The sequence below is a fragment of the Malurus melanocephalus genome, unplaced genomic scaffold (assembly GCF_030028575.1).
Source record: "Malurus melanocephalus ecotype Western Australia unplaced genomic scaffold, MMel_1.1 scaffold_117, whole genome shotgun sequence".
NCBI lineage: Eukaryota > Metazoa > Chordata > Aves > Passeriformes > Maluridae > Malurus > Malurus melanocephalus.
In genome coordinates, this window is record NW_026623349.1 from 1,912,231 (window position 1) to 1,933,882 (window position 21,652).

At 37.6% G+C, this 21,652-nt stretch overlaps 1 protein-coding gene across 1 annotated transcript in view; it reads left to right on the forward strand.

Moving 5' to 3' along the window:
- Nucleotides 1-1,210: 1,210 nt before the first annotated feature.
- The window catches only part of FRMD3 (FERM domain containing 3), a 69,021-nt gene continuing 48,579 nt past the window's right edge, over nt 1,211-21,652 (forward strand). The window contains exons 1-3 of the mRNA XM_057370034.1: nt 1,211-1,371; nt 12,573-12,615; nt 21,172-21,250. Coding sequence (XP_057226017.1) covers nt 12,609-12,615; nt 21,172-21,250 — 86 coding nt within the window. The 5' untranslated portion in view covers nt 1,211-1,371; nt 12,573-12,608. The remainder of the gene's footprint in view (nt 1,372-12,572; nt 12,616-21,171; nt 21,251-21,652) is intronic.

Genomic DNA, 21,652 nt, shown 5'->3' on the forward strand with positions numbered 1-21,652 from the left:
GGTGCCAMGGCTGTGGCCTCCTTTGCCCTGAGTCTGACCTCCATGGTGCTGGTTCTGCCTCAGCTGCTCMTATGCAAAATAAAGATGCTAACATCCAGCCCCTTAAAGTAACTTGAGATAGACAAGTGCTGTCTCTTCAATTTCCCTTGCCATGCTGTTTATGACTTAAGCTGCCTCTATATTTCTTAAAGAAAGTTTGAACAAGGCATAGCATTAATGTTTTCAGGGAGTAGTTTGGAGAAAAAAAATTAAATAATATTTTCGTGTAAAGTGATTACACGTCCTGCGTAGTTTCTATTCAATAGGCATTAAAGTGCTAAACTCAAGTTGTTTCACGTCAGCAAAGGGTAGAGACTCWCTACCTGATCCACAGCAGAGGTGTCTCAGTGCAGGACCAGGGTAGACATGTACAGGGAAAAAAATGTGGAGACCTGACACCACTATGTAGTGAAGCACCTTTGTCTGCTTGGAGTGGAGTGATTTAGGAAAATAGCTCTAGCCCYTTGCTAATATTGACACGAATCACAATTCAGAAAAAAAACCCAACATGAACTTTTACATTAGCTGGATCAGAAGAAATGTGAGAATTCATGTAGGATCTCCATATTAGGCAGTAGATAAAGGAGAACAGAAGCACACTATTGAGATGAAAAAARCCAGAAAACTGGAATGTGATTGTTAGCTAAATGTCATGTGTAACTGTAAAACTTGGTTAGGCCATATTCACCAAGTGACAATGCAAAGATGAAAACCTCTCTTTCTGTCATTTGGGCATTTATTCCTCGTACTGTAGCACTGACTTAATTAAGGGAAGTAAGGATCAGATCTCTCTTGCTGAGGGCACCATATAAAGATACAGTAGATACTTACTGTCAGATCTGCTTGCAAATTTGGGGGATACAAAAAACCACTATTTTGAAATTCTATGTGTAAATGAGTATCTGTTGTGCCAGTATAGCATCTGTGGGAATATGTTTGCTAGTAATGTAGTRAGTACTATAAATCTGTAGCTATTAGAGCATTATGAGTTTTCCTGAGGTAGGAGTAGTAACAGTATTTTCCTAACCAATAAATCTGTGACTGTGCAGGGAGGGTACTGATCATTAGTCTCCTGCATCTTTTAGAGAAGATAAATGGTTAAATCCTTTTCCTCATTTGAATAACAACAAATTTCATGTGCCATTTTCATTGACTGTTTGAGTAGATTTTATAGACAGCAAATTCAGAATACTCAACGCATTGTATCATTTCTTTATCTTTTTACAGAGGGAAACCAAAGGTCAGTTTCTTATAGATCACATCTGCAACTATTACAGCTTGCTGGAAAAAGACTATTTTGGCATTCGATATGTTGACCCTGAGAAACAGAGGGTATGTATTTCATATCTGACTACATTTGCTTTTAAGTAAAGCTGAATTGATTTTTTTTTCAAWGAGCATGTGAGTTCTAATGCGAAGTTATGTACCTCTGAGGATTTGTACTCTGTTCATGATCTGWACACGTTTCTAAAGTGGCATTATTAAATTAATTTTCTCCTCAKTTCATGTATTTAGTTTCAGGTAAATTGATATATTTTGATTTGTGTAGTTCTTCTGTGCACTTAAAGTAGAAAAGAATCTATAACTGTGACTCAGACTCAGCGCAGAGTAGCTCTAGGCTCTGACAGCGCTCTGTAATTTGGGATTTTTAGTTTTCTCTTAGAGTATGCTTCCTGTAATATGTAAGTAGAAATCCTATTAAGTTTACCAGCTAAAAGCAGTCATTCTGTCTCACTCATCAGAGTGTACAGGGACTTAAAACCTGTAACACAGAAAACAGGTATGATTTGTCAGGTTGTGAGGGTTCTTCAGGTTGGTTCTCCCTATAAGCATCTTTGCATCTGTGCAATAAGATTTTCAGGCCTGTGCTCTAGGAATTTGYGTGTACAGTAATTATTCATCTTTCCKAGGGGTTAGGTGGTTCTGCTGGTTGCATTTTATAGCTGATTTGCTTGTGCTAACCTGGCACTAGTGCTGACTGGCTTCAGATGATTTTTTAATGTGTAAGAGTGGGAAAAAGTGGTCAACACAGGAAGTAAAAGTCCTCAGACATTGAAATTCAGAACTGCTTCATTTTGTGATCTTGCTGGTCTCATGATTAGACAGAGATATGACTTTAAATGTCTTAGGTGCATATGATGGCATTTAATGTCTGGAAACAATAATCAGTTTGAAGCTGCTATAACTGAAGAGGAAAATAACCATTTGGCTGGATATCTCTTGCTACGCCATAATTAGTTCAAAAATCACTGGAATTGGGTTATCAGCAGCAGCTCAACCTCGTAGAATTGCGACAAATTTGCAAAGCTGCACCGAATTGTTTCCATTGCATTCCCATTTTAAAGTGAAGATAATAAGCAGTTATTCTGACCAGTGTTCTTAATTCTTCACAATCACAAAAATTATAGAAGTGTTCACCTARTTGGAATTGATAGAAAAATTAGGTGGAGAACTAGATTGGCCTATAATTAAGTAAGACTTAATAAACACTTACTTCTGTTGGGCCTTTCTCTGACAGTCACTTAAAAAAAAGTTACAGAAMAATTATTTTACTTAATGGAAGTAAAGAGGTTTTTTAAAACAAAAGCCTTATTTTTTTTTGTCAAAATACTTTAAAACAGTGATACTTCAGAAAAAACTCTAAAAACCCAAACCCATTGTGATGCCTATTGTATCATACCTCATGTGGTTCCCATTTTTCAAGGAGCTCTTAGCTAAGTTAACTAAATTTGCTGCACTGTCTTGGCTGTGCAGTTGCTGTTTTACAWCTTGTAATAAAGCCAATTTAGTACTTAGTTTATGGAAGGTTATACAGAGGCTGAAGTTTTCTTTTGGTTAGCAGCAAAAGACAATTTGAGAAAAAAAAATATTATGTTCTTGCCTAAAAATCTTGTGTTTTCATTTCCTTTTATATCCCACAACTAAGAATGCTGTMGCCATCCTGTGTAGTGTGGTCGCTTGTATCAAGTTGGATTTTGTTAAACAGACTTACCCAACTTACATTTTCCATACATACATTTTTAAGCACTGATTTACAATTGCACTCATGTTTTCAAGCATATGGATAACTTCTCTAATTGAGTACTATTTCTTTATTTTAAATTCTCTCATGAATTAGGACATGATTTAGGAGAGACACTTCTTTGTACAGATTTAAATGCTCTGTTGATGAGTTGACAGCAATGTACATTCTTCTCTTATGTTGCAATTCATCATATTTTTATATTCAGTATTTTCTGTTGTCTTCTTCCAGGAAGCCAAAGAATTATTTCTGCCCCCCAGCAATGAGGTGAGGTGGTATACAGTAAACTGGATGCACCTATACAGCTCCAGGCTCTGCCACCTCATGATTGCTGYGAAAGTTGATTCTGTCCTGGCCAAAACCAGGAGAGCTCAGTAGAAAACGAGACTAAATTATGATTTTGAATTTATGTGATAGCTTTTCCCACTGTTTTGTGTTTTAGCAGTTGTGAGCTTAGGTGCCTGAAATTCAGCTTAACAAACCCCCCCAGCAGTTGCCCATGAATGTGGATCTAGAAATAAGCAATGGCAGATATAAGATGTGGTGGGGTCACAGGAGAAATATTGTGTGATTGCAGCCACTGTACAGACAAGAGCACTTTTAGTTCTGTAATAGAAGTGTTCAAAGCTCCATGGAATAAGAGTACTTACAGTTTTGTGAAAAAATGTTYGAAGTCATGATGAGGTTCTTACAGGTCCAACCAAGGAGAAAGGGAGACACATTTTGTGCAGTCCTTTTTTTAGGGATTGGTGAGATGTGTTGCAAAACACAAACAGTACCTCAGTAAAGACTGAAAGGAGGAATCCAGAAAGGGCTTTGTTCTGAAGTTAAACTTGGTGGTTTAAGTGAGCACAATTACTTTGAAGGAAAGCCATAGTTCATAATATGCCAGTTGACAGTGTGTGTGACAAGGTACTTCAGTGCCCCAAAGCAAATAAAATGACGTTTGTTCATTTATAATGAATGAAATGAATATTGACTAGTCTGGTTTTAGTGCATGTGGTTATGGTAAAAGGCATGTTTGCAGGAAGGAATTAATGTCATTACATTCTAATGAGACCTCAGCTGTTCCGTTCTAGATATCTGTATTCAAGAAAGATCAATTTAACTGAAGAAAGAAAGAGGAAAGAAAGAAAGTTAGAAACATAAAGAGAATGGAGAGTTTGTTTATGAGATTATATTAAGAAAGTTATTACTTAATGCAGTAAAGTGTGCACAGACTCATTGATGTACACACACACACACACACACACACACACATTTATATATATAAAATATGCAGATTTAGTCCTGCTGGCATTTAGTTTAGCAGTAATGCTTCCCTCTGTCTTAATGCATGATTTTTTCTTGTGTGAAAGTTCCAGAGTTGCTCTGAAACCTAATTTTCAGTCCTTTTGTTTTGTAATCTMTTGAGTGAGCTCAAACAGGCAAAAAACAGCTTGAATGAATCCAAAATGTCTTCTAAATGTAGAGTATGCTACCAAAAAGTAGCATTTTGACTCAGGAGTATTGAAGWGTTTGACTGAATATGAGAATTAGAAACATTAATTGTTTCGGTATTTCAGTTGCTTAAAATTAAATGTTGCAAGATTTCTGTTTAAAACATTCAGAATTTCTGACTGTAAAAAATGTAGGCAATTTTSCTCTATCTCTGGAGGTGTTCAAGAGGACTCTGGATCCATTGATGGGTGATGTTTAGTGTTTTAGGCGTTACAGCAGTAGTGCTGGGTGAACCATTGGGCAGGTTGATGTTAAAGGCATCTTCCAGCCTGGATGGTTTTATGATTCTAGGTAGTTGTCAAATGTTATGTTCTTGTATAGTTTCATGAAGATAAGCTGCCACATCAGTGGAGAGAATCCTGTTATTCTTTGTACTGAGGGCAAAGGGCAAGCCCAACCCAGGCAATCTGGAGAGAGTAGACAGGGATACACTGTTAGAATGCAGAAACCATAATTTGGAGTTTGTTCTTTTTCTCAATTTTAAATTGGAAACATGCTTGGGTGAGCTGTTACCGATTCTCCTACTCAAGGAACTACCTCCTGGTACCTTTTCATATTCTAGATACTATATTGAGGCCAATTGTCACACTCTCCCACTTGAGGAAATGCAAAAAGGCTAATTCTGTGCCAGATGCCCTGGGCTGACTAAGCAGCTTTTTTGTATTTTTTGGACTTGTATGAGATGAGACTAGAATGATGTAGTGCAGCTGCWGTTCAGCATCTCTAGAGTGGATTTCTTCTTGAAAGAGGCCATTGGTCTTGAGGGCAAGGGAAGACTGAACAGAAGGAAGATGCTAGTGTGGTGAAATACAGATTTTGAGTCCRTTTAGGAGGGACCCTGAGCAATGATTTAAAGTTGGAAATATTTATTTCTTTTTTTTTTTACTCCCAGTGGATCAGAACACATGCTTTTGATTTTGTTTAGGAATGTGAAAACATGAAATCGTAGTTAGACAGAAATACCTTGGAGTTACCGCTGGGGTAGGTTGGAAGTGTCATGAAAAGGCTTTGTAGGACCCTGGAGCAATTGTGAATTCTCACCTGTCATCGTGGAAATGTTTGAGATCATAATCACCCTTAAGAATGAAGATGTTCTGTCATGTGGGTGTGCTGCAGGGCTGTCTGGGAGCAGCGCAGCAGCGTGGTGGTTTTAGCTCTGTGTTTGTGTGTCTGGCAGTATGAAAACAGAGACTGCAAATCATTGAAACTACTCTATGAGTGCACTCTCTCTGTGCAGCTGATCTCAAGTGGTGGCTTTGAGTACACTGGGATTTTCTGAGTTTCCGAGAGCRCAGAGCCTGGCTTGCTGCTTTGGTAGAAAGATGATGCTGCACACTATGGATTTGTTGGCTTGCCTGCCAATTTCCCCTTAAAGAACTGATGCAGGTACAATTCTCATTTTGCTTTCAAGCTTAAATATGATGAAAACTGGCTGGCAATTCTACACAGAGATAGGTKTTTTAGTCAGATTGCATGTATATTTCACAAGTAAGGGTGCTGTGGAGACGCATTTGTATTCTAGAATATGTCACTTATGATTGACCTGGGCAAAATATTTGTTTAATCTTACAACCTCAGTAGTTCAGTATTGTACCAATATTTTCTAGGTAAGGGAATTGTAACCTCTGGTCTGTCAGCAATGAATTTCTTTATCGTGAGGGAGTGGTTCTGGTTTTAATGGGAGCTATAGACAAAATGTACAGCAGTTCCTCATCAGAGAGGCCTTTGAAAAGGGTCAGCAAGTCTTGSGTGCAGCTGTTCTCTGTTTTAGCAGCAGCAGCTATTTAGTACATCCTCTTAAAAATGTGCACCCAGTCTCAGATAATGGCAGAAAAACATATCAGATTATTTACAACCTCAGTTTAATGAAGTTACATTTTAGTGTAATGAATTGTAATGCTACATACAGCTATGAGAAGAGATTTGTCTGGGAGCTCTCCAGTCTCTGTGAAGGAGTAGAGCACAAGTGTTACAGGCAGAACACTAGAGTGACTGAGCCATAGGTTAACAACAATTTTAATCCTCCATGCATATGAATTTCTCCTCCAGGATACAATTATCAAGAAAGTTACTTGCATTTGCAGGAATCTTGGTATTGCACTGCTTGTTGTGTCCAGTTCAGGTTATGCTAGTTAAAAAAAAATATAGTAGAACTAGAAAAGGAACCATGACTGTGATAATTACATCTAACAGAAATGGATTTCACCCTGAGATGCATTAAACAAGAATAATACAGCTAGGAAAAGAGGTGAGTGAGAGAGAATGAGTAAGAGGGAGAGAGAGAGAGAGGGAGAGTAAGCAAAAACAAATGAGAGAGGAAGGTAGGATGTAAAATAGCTTGGAGAAKGTGATCAGGGAAAGGTTGCCTGGTAATTCTTAAAACAGGCCTGAAACACACTAAAGTAAGCTAACTATAAAGTTACTGGTATTGAGAAATTGTTTTTTAAAAAATGGTCAGTAATAAAATTCATTCTGGTTGTCAAAAATGCAAAAAAAGTTTAAAAATGGGAGTTTAGACAAATTGGTGAAAGTCTACAAAGACTTACAAGCAAATTATAGTGGAGGCTGGTGAAAAAAGCCCATAGAGCATTTACAATGGGAGCTGCTGCTCCTGTTCTTTTCTAAGTGCTTGCTTCAGGCCATTTTCAGAGACTAAGTGCTGAGTTAAATGGCAGCTTGCTTTTGCTAGCAGTGTTGCATTTACGTACAAAAAGAAATTTGTCAGAAATGAACAGCAGTGTGAAGAAAATATATACATGTGCACACTTAACACAAATGTTACTAACTGAAATATCTTGTGTGAAGATTAGCAAACTYGTAAACAAAGTAATTTTGCAAGATATATTGATAAAAGCAGAGATATTTTTCCATCATTTGTGAACCTGTTGTCTGAGAGAATGTGGTGGCTCATGCATACATCAATACCTGCAGATTTTATGGCCAGATGTTCAACTGATGTAGAGACTAGGAAATGTTTAGCTACTCCAACATACAGCAGAGTGATAATTTGGAAATTTGTTTTAACAAATTCCAGTTCAGAATCATACAAATAGTGATTCTGTTCCAGTGTATGTTACTATTTCTGGATCAGATTAAAGTTTGTGATATTACCTTGTTTCTTTCAGCTTAGCATAGCTCTAAATAGCGTCRGTGCCCCAACTTTGGAAAAAGTACATAGGAACAGCTCTTTTGCTACAGCAAAAACATATCAATATTCTTGGTGTAAGGCTTCATGAAACCATGAAGATATGGTATTGGCTCAGGGCATGAAGAAGGAGATACATTGTGCCCTGGGTCCTTTGGTGTTTCTTGTGCCTGTATAGAGTCGACACCTAATTAATTTTCCTGTGTGAGCTTCCATTAGCTTTGGGTTTGGCTGCTTTTTTGGAGGGATAGGGGTGATTTTTGACAGGTGGTGACCTGATGCAAGTTACTTCTTTGGAACTAAAGCAAATTTACTTTGATTTTGCTCTTCGTTCAAGGAAAAGGTTAGGTATTAATTTTCAAGATTAATATAAGATTGAGTTTAAAACWAGCTTTTTAAAAAACTTTTTAGCAGTGTTTCGTATCTCCATTCTCCTGCTCTTTTCTGTCGATTAAACAAAGTTTTCCAACCCATTCCTTGGCCGGAATATTTTTGTAAAACCTGCAGGTACTTCTGATTCTGTTTTACTATATGCACATCCAATACCTGGCTAAGTATTGCTTGCCAAGTGAGATATATTCATGGTATTTGGCCACTTTCAGTCTCCCCTTCCTAACTGCTTCTCTTGCAAACAAAGGGATTAAATTGAAAACCTCTTGGCTTGAAAGAGGGGAGGGACTTTTGTTTGAGGGTGGTGAGGCGATGGCACAGGTTGCCCAGGGAAGCTGTARATGTGTTCAGGGCTAGRGTGGATGRAGCTCTGAGCTCCACTTGGTCTCSTGGCAGGTATCTCTGTCAATGGCATGGGAGGTGGAACTAAATTATCTTTAATGTCCCTTTCAACCCAGACCATTCTATGATTCTGTCGCTGTTTCCTCTTTCCTCACTGCTTCTTATTCCAACACCCTCAGCCCTGTGCTGAATCGAGACCAATCTCAGTCCTCTCAGACCTTCTTAGTGAAGGCTTTGTTTGAAACAGGTTGAAACAGGCTGAAGTGGTGTTTGTGGAATTAAATTTACATTCTAGAATGGTGCTTTTACCCTTGCACGGTGTCCTTGTTCACCCTGAGGTTTTGCTGTGAAAGCTGATAGCACATCAGCTGCTCAGCATTTGTGGGTAAGCAAGAACACACCTGGCCTCGCTAATGACTACTCAGTGCCACTTAAGGGCTGATCAGAGGTGAAGGCTCTGTTTACAAAGTAAAAATTGCACTAGTCTGAAACACAGCATGCAATTGCAATGAAATCTTAGTCAGAAGGCAATGCTCAGCATATTTAGGATGCCAGCACCAAAAGTGATATCCATGATAGTTTGCTTACTCACCACTGGCACTTGAAGCCACCAAGACTCATTAGCTATCCCGTGACTGACCTTCAAGATCTCTATGTATCTTTCTCTCTCCCATCTGCCTCTGTGAGGACATCTGTGTCACCACTGAGACAACCAGCAGCTACTGAATCCTCTTTTGGCAAAAAGATCAGAAATTAGTCATGCTGACCATGGATCTCCTCTCAGGATGGTTGGTAATGTGTTGTCTAGWTTAGGATCAAAGTATTTTCTTCCCCATTGTACAGCAACCGTGTTGCTAACATGCATTCAATGAAACAAGAGGCTTAGGAATTCCTGCAGGAATGATTTCTGATGATCATTAAGTGCTCTCACATAAAAAGCCAAGCTGGTTTGAGGGTGTAGGCCATCATCCAATTAAAGCAGCCTTTATGGACTACCGTGTCAAATACCTTAGACAGAAATGAAACTGCATAAAATTGCTGGAGTTCTTTTCTCTCACTGATTTGCATATTTTAGTGCTAGTAGGGAAAGAAAAGATTATTGTCTCTAGTTCCAATTTTACATCTGACTAGTTTTGTTTGTTTTTTTTTATTAGTCTTATCAAGTATAATAAAGGATACAATAGCTCCTTACAATAAAGATGTGAAAATGTCTATGGACTGTTCTTGCAAGGCAGTRTGGCATATGTACCAATGACATTTTTTTGTATTTAAAATACTTCTAAAATTTATCTTGACAAGTTAACTCAAAATGTTATATTTCCCTTTCATCTATTTTTTTTTTTAAGAAAAATTGTTAAAAGAATATTGCTACATGAAAAAAAGCATTTTGGAAAACCAGATGCTTTTCAATTTAAAGTTTCTGCAGAAACCGTTTGATTAATTTATAGGAACCTTAATCTGGTCCTCGCTACAACAGCTAATTAATCTTGGAATAAATATAGCTTGGATACTGTATAGAAGAGATGAGRCACAGGTATTAATTATTAATAGTCAGTGCTGTAAGGCTGAAAGATAAGTACTCAGGGGAAAATATTTCCTAAAATTCAAATTGAAATATGCAAACAAATGTAGGGGTGACTATTTCCAGAAGTATTAGCAATGACTAGGTGTTTATCTTCCCCTGACAGTCAGAGAGCATTAAGCACCTAATTGCTGTGTCTTTGAAAATCTCCGCAAATTATAAAGTAACTCCTCAGTTTTCTGGAAGATTCAGCTGAATTTTGTACGTGTTTGCAATCTTCCACCAACAGAAGGTCACAACAGAAATCTGAGCTTGTAAAAACTGCCTGTCAGTTCTGTGACCTCTATGTGAAAGTCTAGATTGCTTAATTGCTCAGCGTCTTTTCAATCTGTTTTTAACCCATGAAGGTCAGGTCTTAGAGAAATGTTTGCTTCTGGACGTGTTAGGTAAATCTRCATTCCTGGGGGTTTGAGGAATTTCATCCATGTTTCCCCTCTTTCATTATTCATGTGGCTAATATGAGGTTTTCATATTTGCAAATTGGCTTTTATTACCTCTGACTTTTTGTTAGAGCAGGTAATTAACTTTTTCAAACAGCTGCAAGTGCTGATCTGGTCTGTGCAGATATTCCAGCTTGGTATTTGAAAAAGAAATATCAAGAAAATTRTGTTGTGTTTCGTCTAGATGAAAATAGTGAGCACTCTTAACTCTTCTGCTGAGAGCAGAGCAGCATAGCTCACTGTCCAAGTTTCCCTTTGCTGTTTGAATCTTCATCTAGGCCTGGCCTGATCCTGGTGGAGGTGGGATGGGTGTGTGAAGAGGGTAAGGAAAGTGCACTTGTGTGTCTRTGTGTCTCAAATGGTTTCCTATCTGTGAATTAATTTTGGATTATGAATCTATAAACTGCTGCAGACCGTGTAAGATTTCTTAAATCAGATTGTCTTTACCTTTTTATGAGCAACTCTCACCCCTCATTATTCAGAGTGAGACATATAAATAATTTATATGTATGATCTAAAAAAAGAATGAAATGAGCCAGATATTTCTGGTAAGTCAGTGGAACCATCATTACTGCCTCAATTCTCTTTCTTTCATCTTTTCCCCTAAAAAGAGAGATATTGGAAAAAGGGAATAGGTAAAGAAACGGTGTAGAGTTGTTGTTTTGTTGTGGCTGTTGTTTGAAGTTTGAGGTTATTGGGTTTTTGTTTCATTTGTACTCRTTTGTGCCAGGGTTCCATATTAGTCTCTCAGTGATAAGTGAGCTTCAAATAGAAATATGTTGTAGAGTTTATCTCCAATACTGCTGTAAACTATATGCAGGAGTTTCTGAACAACCACAGTATGTTAACTGCAGATATTTGAAATGTTCTTTCCRTGGTATTTGTTTAGTCAAAGTTCTCTTTCAGAAAACTAATTTATAGTTACCCTGACTTTGTCTGAATTGTTGAGATCTTATAATTTTTGAAGTTATAATTTTCTGTCAGTTATTAACAACTCCTACAAAATATATATCCCTGGCCTTTCTCCGTARTAGAATTACTAAAAGTTATGAGAGRAAATGGTAGTCCATGTAGGATATTTTAAGTATTATGTATCGTTTAATAAGTGCTAGGTTTTCTTTTTGGAGTTGACCAAAGGATTTTAGAGCTACGATGAAAGGGTTAAAAATGAAACCCCTTGGTGCAAAACTTTCCAGTGTTGAGTATGCTTATTAAAACTGAATGCTGTGCCTTTTCACCAGCTGCTTCTGCAGCACAAATCTCATTTTACTGTGGAGATTTTTTGCTTACAGGAAAAATACTAGTACAAAAGCTGCTGGCTGTGGTCAGAAGTGGCACTTGAATATCAGCATGTTCTTTTGTCTGACAAAACATCCTCCTGAGCAGGTCAGCTAGTGCTAGCAGGGGATGTGCATTAACTAAAATGTGAGCCTAACTTTTAGTTCCAGAAGCACCTGAGTTTATTTTCTAGGACAATTAAACAAAAACAAAACAAACCAAACAACTTTTCCTGCCAAAACAGTCTTTTGCTGAAAAGTTGTGCACCTACTGATAGGCAACCRTACCTCTCTGTTTATGCTGGCTGCTCTTAATGTGTACATTTAGTGGAAAAGTGCACTCTTTCTCCCTTCAGATTTTTAGTTATTGCTAGAAGAGAGCAATGGTTTGTGTCCTGAGGGTTTGGGCTGAGGATACAGCGCTTAGACATGCTTCAGTTGTAAGAAATTAGAAGACAACCCTAATGAAGAGACTATTAAAGTTTCTGGATAGTCTGTCCTGGTGCCTGATATGATCGTTCTTCTGGAAAGAGAAATGGTTGGAAGTGTGAGACTGAGGTGTCTGCTGMAAACTGAACACTAGAGCCTGTCCCCTTTAACCATGCCTTTGAAATATTTGTTTTATTTCTATCTCAGCTACAGCKTTCTTACAGGCACTGGTGACATAAGCTATGGTTATACAGTGTAATTCCAGTGTGGAGGTGCTTTTCTCATTTTTATATAGCTCAGTRAAACAAAAATCTTACTTCCCGTTTTTGATGCCATATCCATTTACAAGGATATTTTTGTCTACTGTGTTCCACATTAACCTCTTCACTCTGCTTTGTCTTTCCAGCACTGGCTTGAGCCCAACAAGTCCATCTTCAAGCAAATGAAATGTAAGTCTTGAGAGCTCATGTTTTTAAACTGATTTTTAAATATCCGAWGGTTTTCCTGTGTTTCCATGCTGTAATTTAGAATAAGCTTCATTTGTTTCTCTTCACAAATAGCACCTTCATGTCCTATTTGGAGTCCTAAAGACTCYATGCTCCCCTGATTTCACTATCTCACAGTGCTCTGCACATCAACAGCTTTTCCTTACTGCTCAAGGCTAAAGGCAGAGATCAGCAGACATGTGGGGTGGCAGATCTCTTGGGAAGACCTGCGTGTTCCAGCTTTCATTTTCAGTCAGATGCAATCAGCCACTGGGAGRTAGCAATAAAAATTAAGGTTGGCAATTGCTTCAGGGTCTTTTCTGATTTTTCTTCTTCTTGCTGTCCCTTGCTTCCTGGAAATGCAAAACATATATTTGAACTTGTTTTTATTGTCCAGCAAACTCAAATACAGTGGGCTAAGTGGTGAGCTTCTGTCACAGGTTGGGGGGAAATAACGTTCATTATTTTAAAAACTGTTCTCAAAACAGGAATGTGTTATTTTAGTTATCTTTTGGAAATGTTGCTGTCTGTCTTGTCATTGCCTTTAAATGGTCCAGCTGTGAAGACCTCTCCAGGAAACAGAACTGCTTTGGTACTCAGAAGTTTTTATCCACTAACAGAARACAGTTTAATTGGCAGTTCTGGAGTCTTGACTCATTAGAAGTTGTGTCTTAGCTGTTACCTATCTATCTACTCAGTTTGTGAAATGAAGGAGAATTTTATCCACATATTTTTGGTATAATGTTTTCTGTTTTAAGCATAAGTACAAGGTGCCTTTTGTATGGGAGATCATGTATTTGCTTTAAAATGAGGCAAGGCTTAAGAGATTGTGCAAAAGCAGTTAATGCTGGGTRTTGACTGGTCTATGTGGAATACCTCAGGGAATTCTTCCATTAATGCAGAAATAGTATATATTGCAATTTGTGCATGCACCTACACATGTGTCTGACATATTTGGAGTGAGCTGTTATATCCCATGTTTAGCTGGCTGGAGTACTAACYAGTAAAAATTAAATCCATAAATGTCCAATTAGAACTTTGTGCTCCTTAGCAATGCTAGTGAAGGAAGAGGGAAGCACRGAGGGATGGTAGTAATTGCAGATTACCTTAATCTCTTTCTTCCTTCCATTGTGTTATCAAAAATAGATGGGTTTCCTGAGTGTCTCCTCTAGCCTGCATTTGTATCACTGCTTTTACCCAACAAGGCATAAGGACTCATTCTTCTCGTGGCACTTTGTGTAGCARCATATGCAGGAGCTCTGCCAACAGAGAGTGTTGCGACCTACTCAAAACAACTTTTCCTGCATGTAGATGTTGCCTAGATGTGATAGATTGTAGTTCATAAATTCCATAGGTGTAGTGGTTTGATCCTCATCAGAGGAATTCTGTAGTTTTTGTTTTGATAAAATACCGATCAAAACTCCAATAACTGAAAAATKAATGCATAGCAAAAAAAGCAAAATAAAGTGCAGCTAGCATGAGTTTATTTATCATGGTGARAAGGTTTTAAGAACAACAGCAAAAGAGAATGAGATGTTGACAAAGGATTTTTTGTTACCAGCCTCAGATTTAGGACACAGAAGTTGAATTAACTATGTGATGGGTGACTTACGTTTAGTATTAGGGTAACTTAACTTTCTCTTATGTCACAGATAATGTCACAGAAACTTTAGTTGCTACAATAACCCTTTAAGGAAAAAAATACTATGTATACATTTTATCTATGTGTGTGTAATCCATAGGTTTCAAGGATATTTTTGTAAGAATTTGGCATCAGAATACTTTTGATTTATTTTTCTAAAAATAAGCTATATTCATGTAGTACACCAAACAACTTCTAAAAGCTCAAGTTTAACTYGTATTTTATCTAAAAATATTCAGTTTACTATGAAAAGATTTGGATTTGGAAGAAGAAATTATTGATACTCACTTGCAAAGCATCCCAATCTCAAGTGGCACAGGAGAGGACTAAAATGTATAGAAGATGGAAAGTGTAAAAGCTGAAGCAATGGAGTGACTGTTCAATAGAACATTTGTCATGTATATGTGACTTCTGGGAGAAATGGTGGCAGAATGCTACTCACAGTGACTATATTAGATGCATGTTTCTTTTTATTTAGTTGCATTAAGGAATTCAGAAAACAGTGAACAATTTCCTCTGATAATACTAGTGTTTCAAAAAGCTTGAAATTCAGTTGAATGCTTAGATTTACATAGAATTGTGAAGTGCTTGGATACACGCAGAAAAACTGCAAAAAATAWTGTCTGCTTGAACTCAGCTACTATTTGTTGAGATCTTCCTTTTCCCCCAGCACAGCAGCAAGTTTTTCAGTGTTTTTTATACATGGAGCTCAGTATTGACAAATATTTGGAGCAGAAAAAGTTTGACTAGTAGAAGTATTCTAATGTACATTCTAAGAGGTAACTAGCTTTCATTGGCCYCAGTAGTGCATGAATCATGCAGGCATAATCCCTTGATACAGTTAGGTTGTGCAGAATTCACAATTTGGCAACATTACCTTTCTGTCTGTTGAATAGAATGTTGAATATTTGAAATCTCCATAGGTTCTTGTATGATGTACCCATTTTGATTTCTTTAAAAAAGAAATTTGGAAAAAAATGCTGTAAGTTCATATGTAGTAACATTGGGATATGACTGGAGGGATCTTYGGAAATGTTTTCTATTTTGTCTTATCACATTGAAACCATATTCTAATGGGTTCTGGCATCACACAAAAAGAATGAAGGCATGRCATTTTTTGTCTCATCATCTTCCTGTGAATTTTCCATTGTCATTGTAATGCTTGTGTTGTAACATGATGTGTAATCCAGATTTGTGCCTCAGTCATTTTTACCACTAATTTTGCCTGAGAGGGAGAAATTTAGTTTTTGAGAAATGCACTGAGCCACTGCCAGTCCTGTTTAGATGGGCTGAAGCCTACTGGTGACCCATGATCAGCAGCTGCAAGTAGCTGGAAAACTCTCTGGAAGGTTACCTGAGGTAGCTGTGTCTTTGTGATTCTAAAAGAAATTCTTCTGTTCTTTTGCATGTTTTTGTACCTACTGTTATTTATTCTCTTCCCAAAGCTGACAGTAAAGTGCTCTATTCGGCCGTCTTACCTTTTTTATTTTCTGTTTAGGRATTTTATGGTATAAAACCTGAGTCACATCAGCACTGATGTTCAAGTAAAGAACAGAGTTTTCCCATGCACTTTCTGTCTTGCTTTTTTGATTAATTTTAAAGATTACTCTGTATGATAACATGCAGCTCTCCTGTAAACTCCTTGGTGAGATATATGGGTTTTGTTCTTGTTGACAGTGGAACAGGATAATTTCTGTTGCTCTGATGAGTCAGACTCTAAATTTTTGTGTTTTTCTGTGCCTTGTGTAACAGAAAGAGTGTAAGTTTAGGTTACATATTAGTGAAAAATTCTTTACTGTGAGGGTGGTGAAGCACTGGAACAGGTTGCCCAGAAATGTAGAAAGTGTCCTGTCCCTGGAGGTGTTCAAGCCCAAGCTGGAACCTGGTCTAATGCAAGTTGTCCCTGCCCATGGCAGGAGCATTGAAACAAAATGATATTTAAGGTCTTTTCAAACTCAAACCCTCTATGAGTCTCTGATCTGAAAGAGTAATGTCAAAAGAATGCTCTCCTGTGTCAGATCATTGGAATTTTTCAATTAATTTCTGTAATCTCTCGTGCTGTCCTAAAATCTGAAAGGAGGTGGAATGAACCAGGGGATCTCAGTACAAATGTAAAGAAATGTTTAATCAAATATGAGATTCATGAATACCTGCCCAAYGAGACCAGGAAGTTTGGTGTTATCCTTCAGGCACTAATCTGAATGCTGTGGATTCTATATCTATGAAGATTTAAGGATGCATTCTAAAGCATTATTATAAACAGCTGACAAAAATCCACCTTGCCCTCTGTTATTCTGTAACTAATGACTGCAATGTGGAAGACCCCATAATTTGAGATTTATGATGGCTCAATTATCTCTTATGCATAAAATCACTGAGTAATGTTCTGTCTGTCTTAAACATGCCCAGCAAGGGGTGTGGATAAACAGCTGATTCATCTGGTAAAAGAAGAGCTATATGGCAACAGCAGCTCMTGTCTTATGGTTCCCCAAGGAACTTTCTGCAGCACTAGTGAACATGAAAACCATTTGAGTGTAATTTTTTTGCTTGCTTGTTTGGTTGGTTTTTAAATTTCACTTTTTGTAGGATGCTGTAGTTCAGAGAATAACATCAAGAAGAGATGCAGGAAGTTTTCTGTGATGTTGCATTTTCAGGGCTGTGAATATAATTTTAACATCTGCTTTTAGCTTTCAGTAACCATCTGTACTTCATGTTCAATATAAAAAACCACAACACTGCCAGTGCAGTGCATTACAGAAAGTAGTATGTGTTAAAAGCAAATTGTAAACAACAAACAGGAAACCATCCAAAAAGTGTCAGCTGAGAATCTTCCATCTTTCTCTGTTTGGTTGACACYTATAAAATTTCAATCAAGTTTTTCACCAGCTGTTAAAAGCTGTTTTCATTTTTCATAGTGTTATCTTTTAACCCCAGCAAGCAACTAAGTTCCACGCAGCCACTTGCTCAGTCMCCCACCATCGGGATCAGGGAGAGAAGGGTGAAAGCTGGARAACTCATGGGTTAAGACAAAGACAGTTTAATAAGAAGAGGAAAAGCACACACAACCAAAGCAAAACAAGGGATTCATTTGCCACTTCCCACGGGCAGACAGGTGTTCAGCCATCTCCAGGAGAGCAAGGCCCCACTATGTGTGACAGTGACTTGGGAAGACAAACACAGTCAGTCCAAAAGTCTCCCCTTCTTATTTTTTCCTTCTACTTTATATACTGAGCATGATGCCATGTCATTTGGAATGTCCCTTTGGTCAGCTGGGTCACCTGCCCTGGCTGTTTGCCCTCCCAGCCTCCCATGCACTCAGTCTCCTTCCCAGTGTGTCAGTACAAAACCAGAAAAGGCCTTTTCTCTGTGCAAGCCCTGCTCAGCAATAACAGAAACATCTCTGTATTATCAACCCTGTTCAACACAAATCCAAAACACAGCCCTACACCAGCCACTGTGAAAAAAACCTCTATCCCGGCCAAAACCAGCACACATACATTTTTTTTCTTTTTTTTCCAGATTATTTTTCTGTGAAGAAAATGGTGATATGAATCACCATTGGTGATTGGTGTGGGGTTTTTGTTCTATTTTGCTTAAAAAGGAGTTCATGTGAGAGTCCCATACTGATGTCTGTACCCAGGGAGGAGCAGACATTGCTACMGCTCCAATATCCCTCTTCCTTCTGGTCAGGGTGCTGTAGGTTTGGGTGTTCTTTAGGGAGATCCTTACTGTTTCATGTCCATTGAATACTGTAAATTAATTAAATATAAGTGAAATAAACTTAAAAATCATACAATCAGTTGCCTGGATGCCTATGCTCTGTGTGTAGCTCCTTCATGAGTGTGTAGATCATGACTGATTTCAGCATTTAGCATCATTTAAATTATTGTTTTTGTTCCTTTGCCTTTTTCTCTTACGTGCTGTTAGCAAATTTATAGCCCTACTGCAATGGAATTTGCTCTCAGGACTGCTCTCCACACTAAAGTCCTTTGAAATGATTGTAATTGTGGATCTTTTTTAGTGAGAAAGTGAACTCTGATAGTAGGAAATTCTGACAGAGCCTTGAGCATTTTTCTATGCCAGCTGCTCCTTATCTGAGAGATAAAGGACCTCTCTGAAAGAAAAGGCTTATAAGAAATAGCTATTAAAAAATATTATGTGCTTGCTAGTTTTGTGTTGATTAAATGTACTTCTGCAAATTGTGCTCTGTTTTGGGAAGCCTTGTTGTTAATGTTTCYACTTTAATATATATGATGTAGAAAGTTATTTTACTTTTGAGGAATTGAGAAATCATATCTCTTGAGCTGATAAAATTCAATGCCTGTCTTGGTTTCCATTGTGACAAACCAATGAGAGAACATGAAGTCCTCATGTGCCTTTCTCCAGTGTAGTAAAATCTRTTAGACAAAGGCCTTGCTAAATATTTACGTATCATCAAATGCGTCTTTGGAAGAACATTAAGCTTAGGAGCTATGTTAAAATTAGCATGGTGGGTAAAGTGGATAGCTTTGGGAGTTCTCTCCTTCCCCATTGGATGTTCATTGTGGCTAGTTTTCTAATTGGAATAAGAAACAGAATCTTGTTTCCTTCTGTAATTGCAGGGAACCTTCTTATCTCCAGAAATGAATAAGATGGACAGGTTCATAATCTTTACAACATTTCAAATTGAAAGTTGTGTTTGTTCCCTTCTTGCATATGCTGAGAAAGGATCTTTGCTTAGCAGGCTGCAGCAGACTTGTGTAGCATTGCTGCACTGCTGAGGAGCATTGTTACAGAAGCTTGAGTCTAGGAAAAGATTTGCAAAATAAGCTTTAAGCTGCCTTGACAWATCTTCCCCGTGCTCTGTGCACTGGTGTGTGCTTCTGTCACATACTGTTCTTCTGCTACAAGTRAAACACTCCCTACTTTAGCCTTTCCTATTAATGTGGGCTGTTTTTATAGAGCAGTGTACACCTATGATACTCTTTGCTTATAGGGCAGCTGTTACTTTAAAGTGGCTTTACATACTGCCGGAGTGGGACTCTTCTAATATAACTTTTTATTTTCTTTCTTTACTTTTACCACTGGCAATTTTTCAATTTTTTATGACATGCAAAAAATTGGTAAAATTCAGTACATTTTCAGAGCCTTGCAGTAGGCATGTATTTGCTAGGGCACTAAAGAGCCATGCATTAGCTATTCTTATTTCTGCATCCCTATTTTAAGCACAAACTAATTCTGAATCTGCCAAAACATTTAAAAGCCTTCTTTTTCTTTTTCTTTTTTTTTTTCCTGAGGAAGAGCTCTTGCTTGTTTGATACAGGCTATCTCTTCTAACACATATTGTAAGAGGAACAGTATTCTAAAAGTGCAGGTTTTTCTCCTTTGCTTAGTTTTAAGATGGCTATTGAGGAGTGACAGAGCCAYTTAAGATGACTTCAGTTATCTTTTGCTTTGTCTGGGCAACATGACTCCTTAGTGAGTTTCTGGATGGCCGCTTTCCTTTYGGGGACAGTGAATTTCCGTCACCTTCCTCTTTGCTGTTACAGGGAAGGGAAGGCATAATGATGTCTTCTGTCCTGCAGCCTGCTTGCAGTCCCAGTAAGACCATGCTGCAGTCACAGCTAAGACAGCAAAGCCCACAGAAAACAGACTGAGTGTTTCTCTGGCCTTCAGAGGGCTTGTCCAGATTTGATAAGTGTGAAAGTTCAGACTGTCTCTAGAGAACAATTCATTCTTGTTTCTCTTTCTTAATTTCCTCTTCATTTYTATTTGTTACTGATTGCTTGCTTGCTTTTTATTTTCCTGTATTTTTCATCTTTCCACTCTTATCCCTTCTGAAATTCCTCCTTGTGTCTTAAACGATTAGTTATTTAAACAAGGAAGAAAAAAAAAGTGAAATCAGCAGTTTTTGTTGACGCTAACCATACTTTTTCAGGTACAATGTGAGGTTTTGAAAGAGGAAAATATTCCTCTATCTTCAAGTAGRGTTGAACCTTCCAAAAATACCAGCCATAACAAAACTTTTAATGCATTTTTAGTTTCTGTTACTATTATATATCACTTGGAACTGGGTGATATCCAGGAATGTGTTTCTGGATCTCGGCAGCACACAGGTAAATACTGCAGTCAAAGTAGCTTGAAGAGTGTAATGATTTTTTGACTAATTATCATATGCAGTTTATACAAGCCTATGAACTGGTAAAACAGATAAGAAGGTATCTCTAGCAGATTATTAATTACTGTTATAGTTTACCATTAAAAAAAAGTATCTGTTTTACCTGATGTCATACTTCTTTGCTCTGTAATTTTTCACTCCCTTTTTTTCTGCCTTTGCTTTTCCTGTTATAAAAGCACCATCTCTTCAGGTTTTTGAAAAGTTACATTGACTGTGTAGATTGAGAATATACCCAGACTAAAATATTTTAAAACTAACTAGAATATTATAGACCTACACTTTGCTCTGAATCAGTGCCTTAGAGACACTGATTGCAAAATTGAAATATTTCCTGTTGTAAGCCATCCCCCTTTTCTATCCCCTTTTCCCCTTTCCCTTTTCTTTCCCCCCATTTCTTTCCTTTTGAATGTCATGCCTGGTATTGACACCATTGTTCAGAAGTAGGGACYATAGTCTCATTAAATACTGGAAATGGAAAGAATTCTACTGTCTTTAGTTCCATTAAATTAATGGTTTCTTCAATTTGGTAGTATTATCATTGCTTACTGTTTATCATTCGCCAAAAAAACCCATTCCAAAATAGAGCGCATACTATTTACTGCTCTTGTTTGAATCTGCCTAAAATAACCATTAGTAAGAGTCTTTGAGATCACTCCTTCAGAGTGGCTGAGGCAATGTTTGTTTGCTACTGTTCTCATGCTTTTTCTTTATAATGTTTCAGCTCATCCACCATATACCATGTGCTTTAGAGTGAAATTCTACCCACATGAACCCTTGAAGATTAAAGAAGAGCTCACCAGGTATTTTTTGTTTTGTTTTTGGTTTTTTTGTCTGTGCATTTAATGTGCATTGCTAACAAAGTCAAGATAAGGCAGCTTGTTTTGTAGGGTATGATGCTCACTGTTTCTGTTGAAATTAGCAGATATTTGGAATACTGATCAGTCTGCTTTTTATTGTGACACCTATAGATTTTWAAAACCAGTTTAAGGGAACTTTTCTATGACATATAAAAAAGTAGTTACATTACACAAGAACTTTCAGAAAGTGAAGCAATGGTCAAATGACTGGTCAAAGTTTATTATGGCTCTTTCCCTGGAAGGAATCAATTTCCTTCCTTCCTTCCTTCCTTCCTTCCTTCCTTCCTTCCTTCCTTCCTTCCTTCCTTCCTTCCTTCCTTCCTTCCTTCCTTCCTTCCTTCCTTC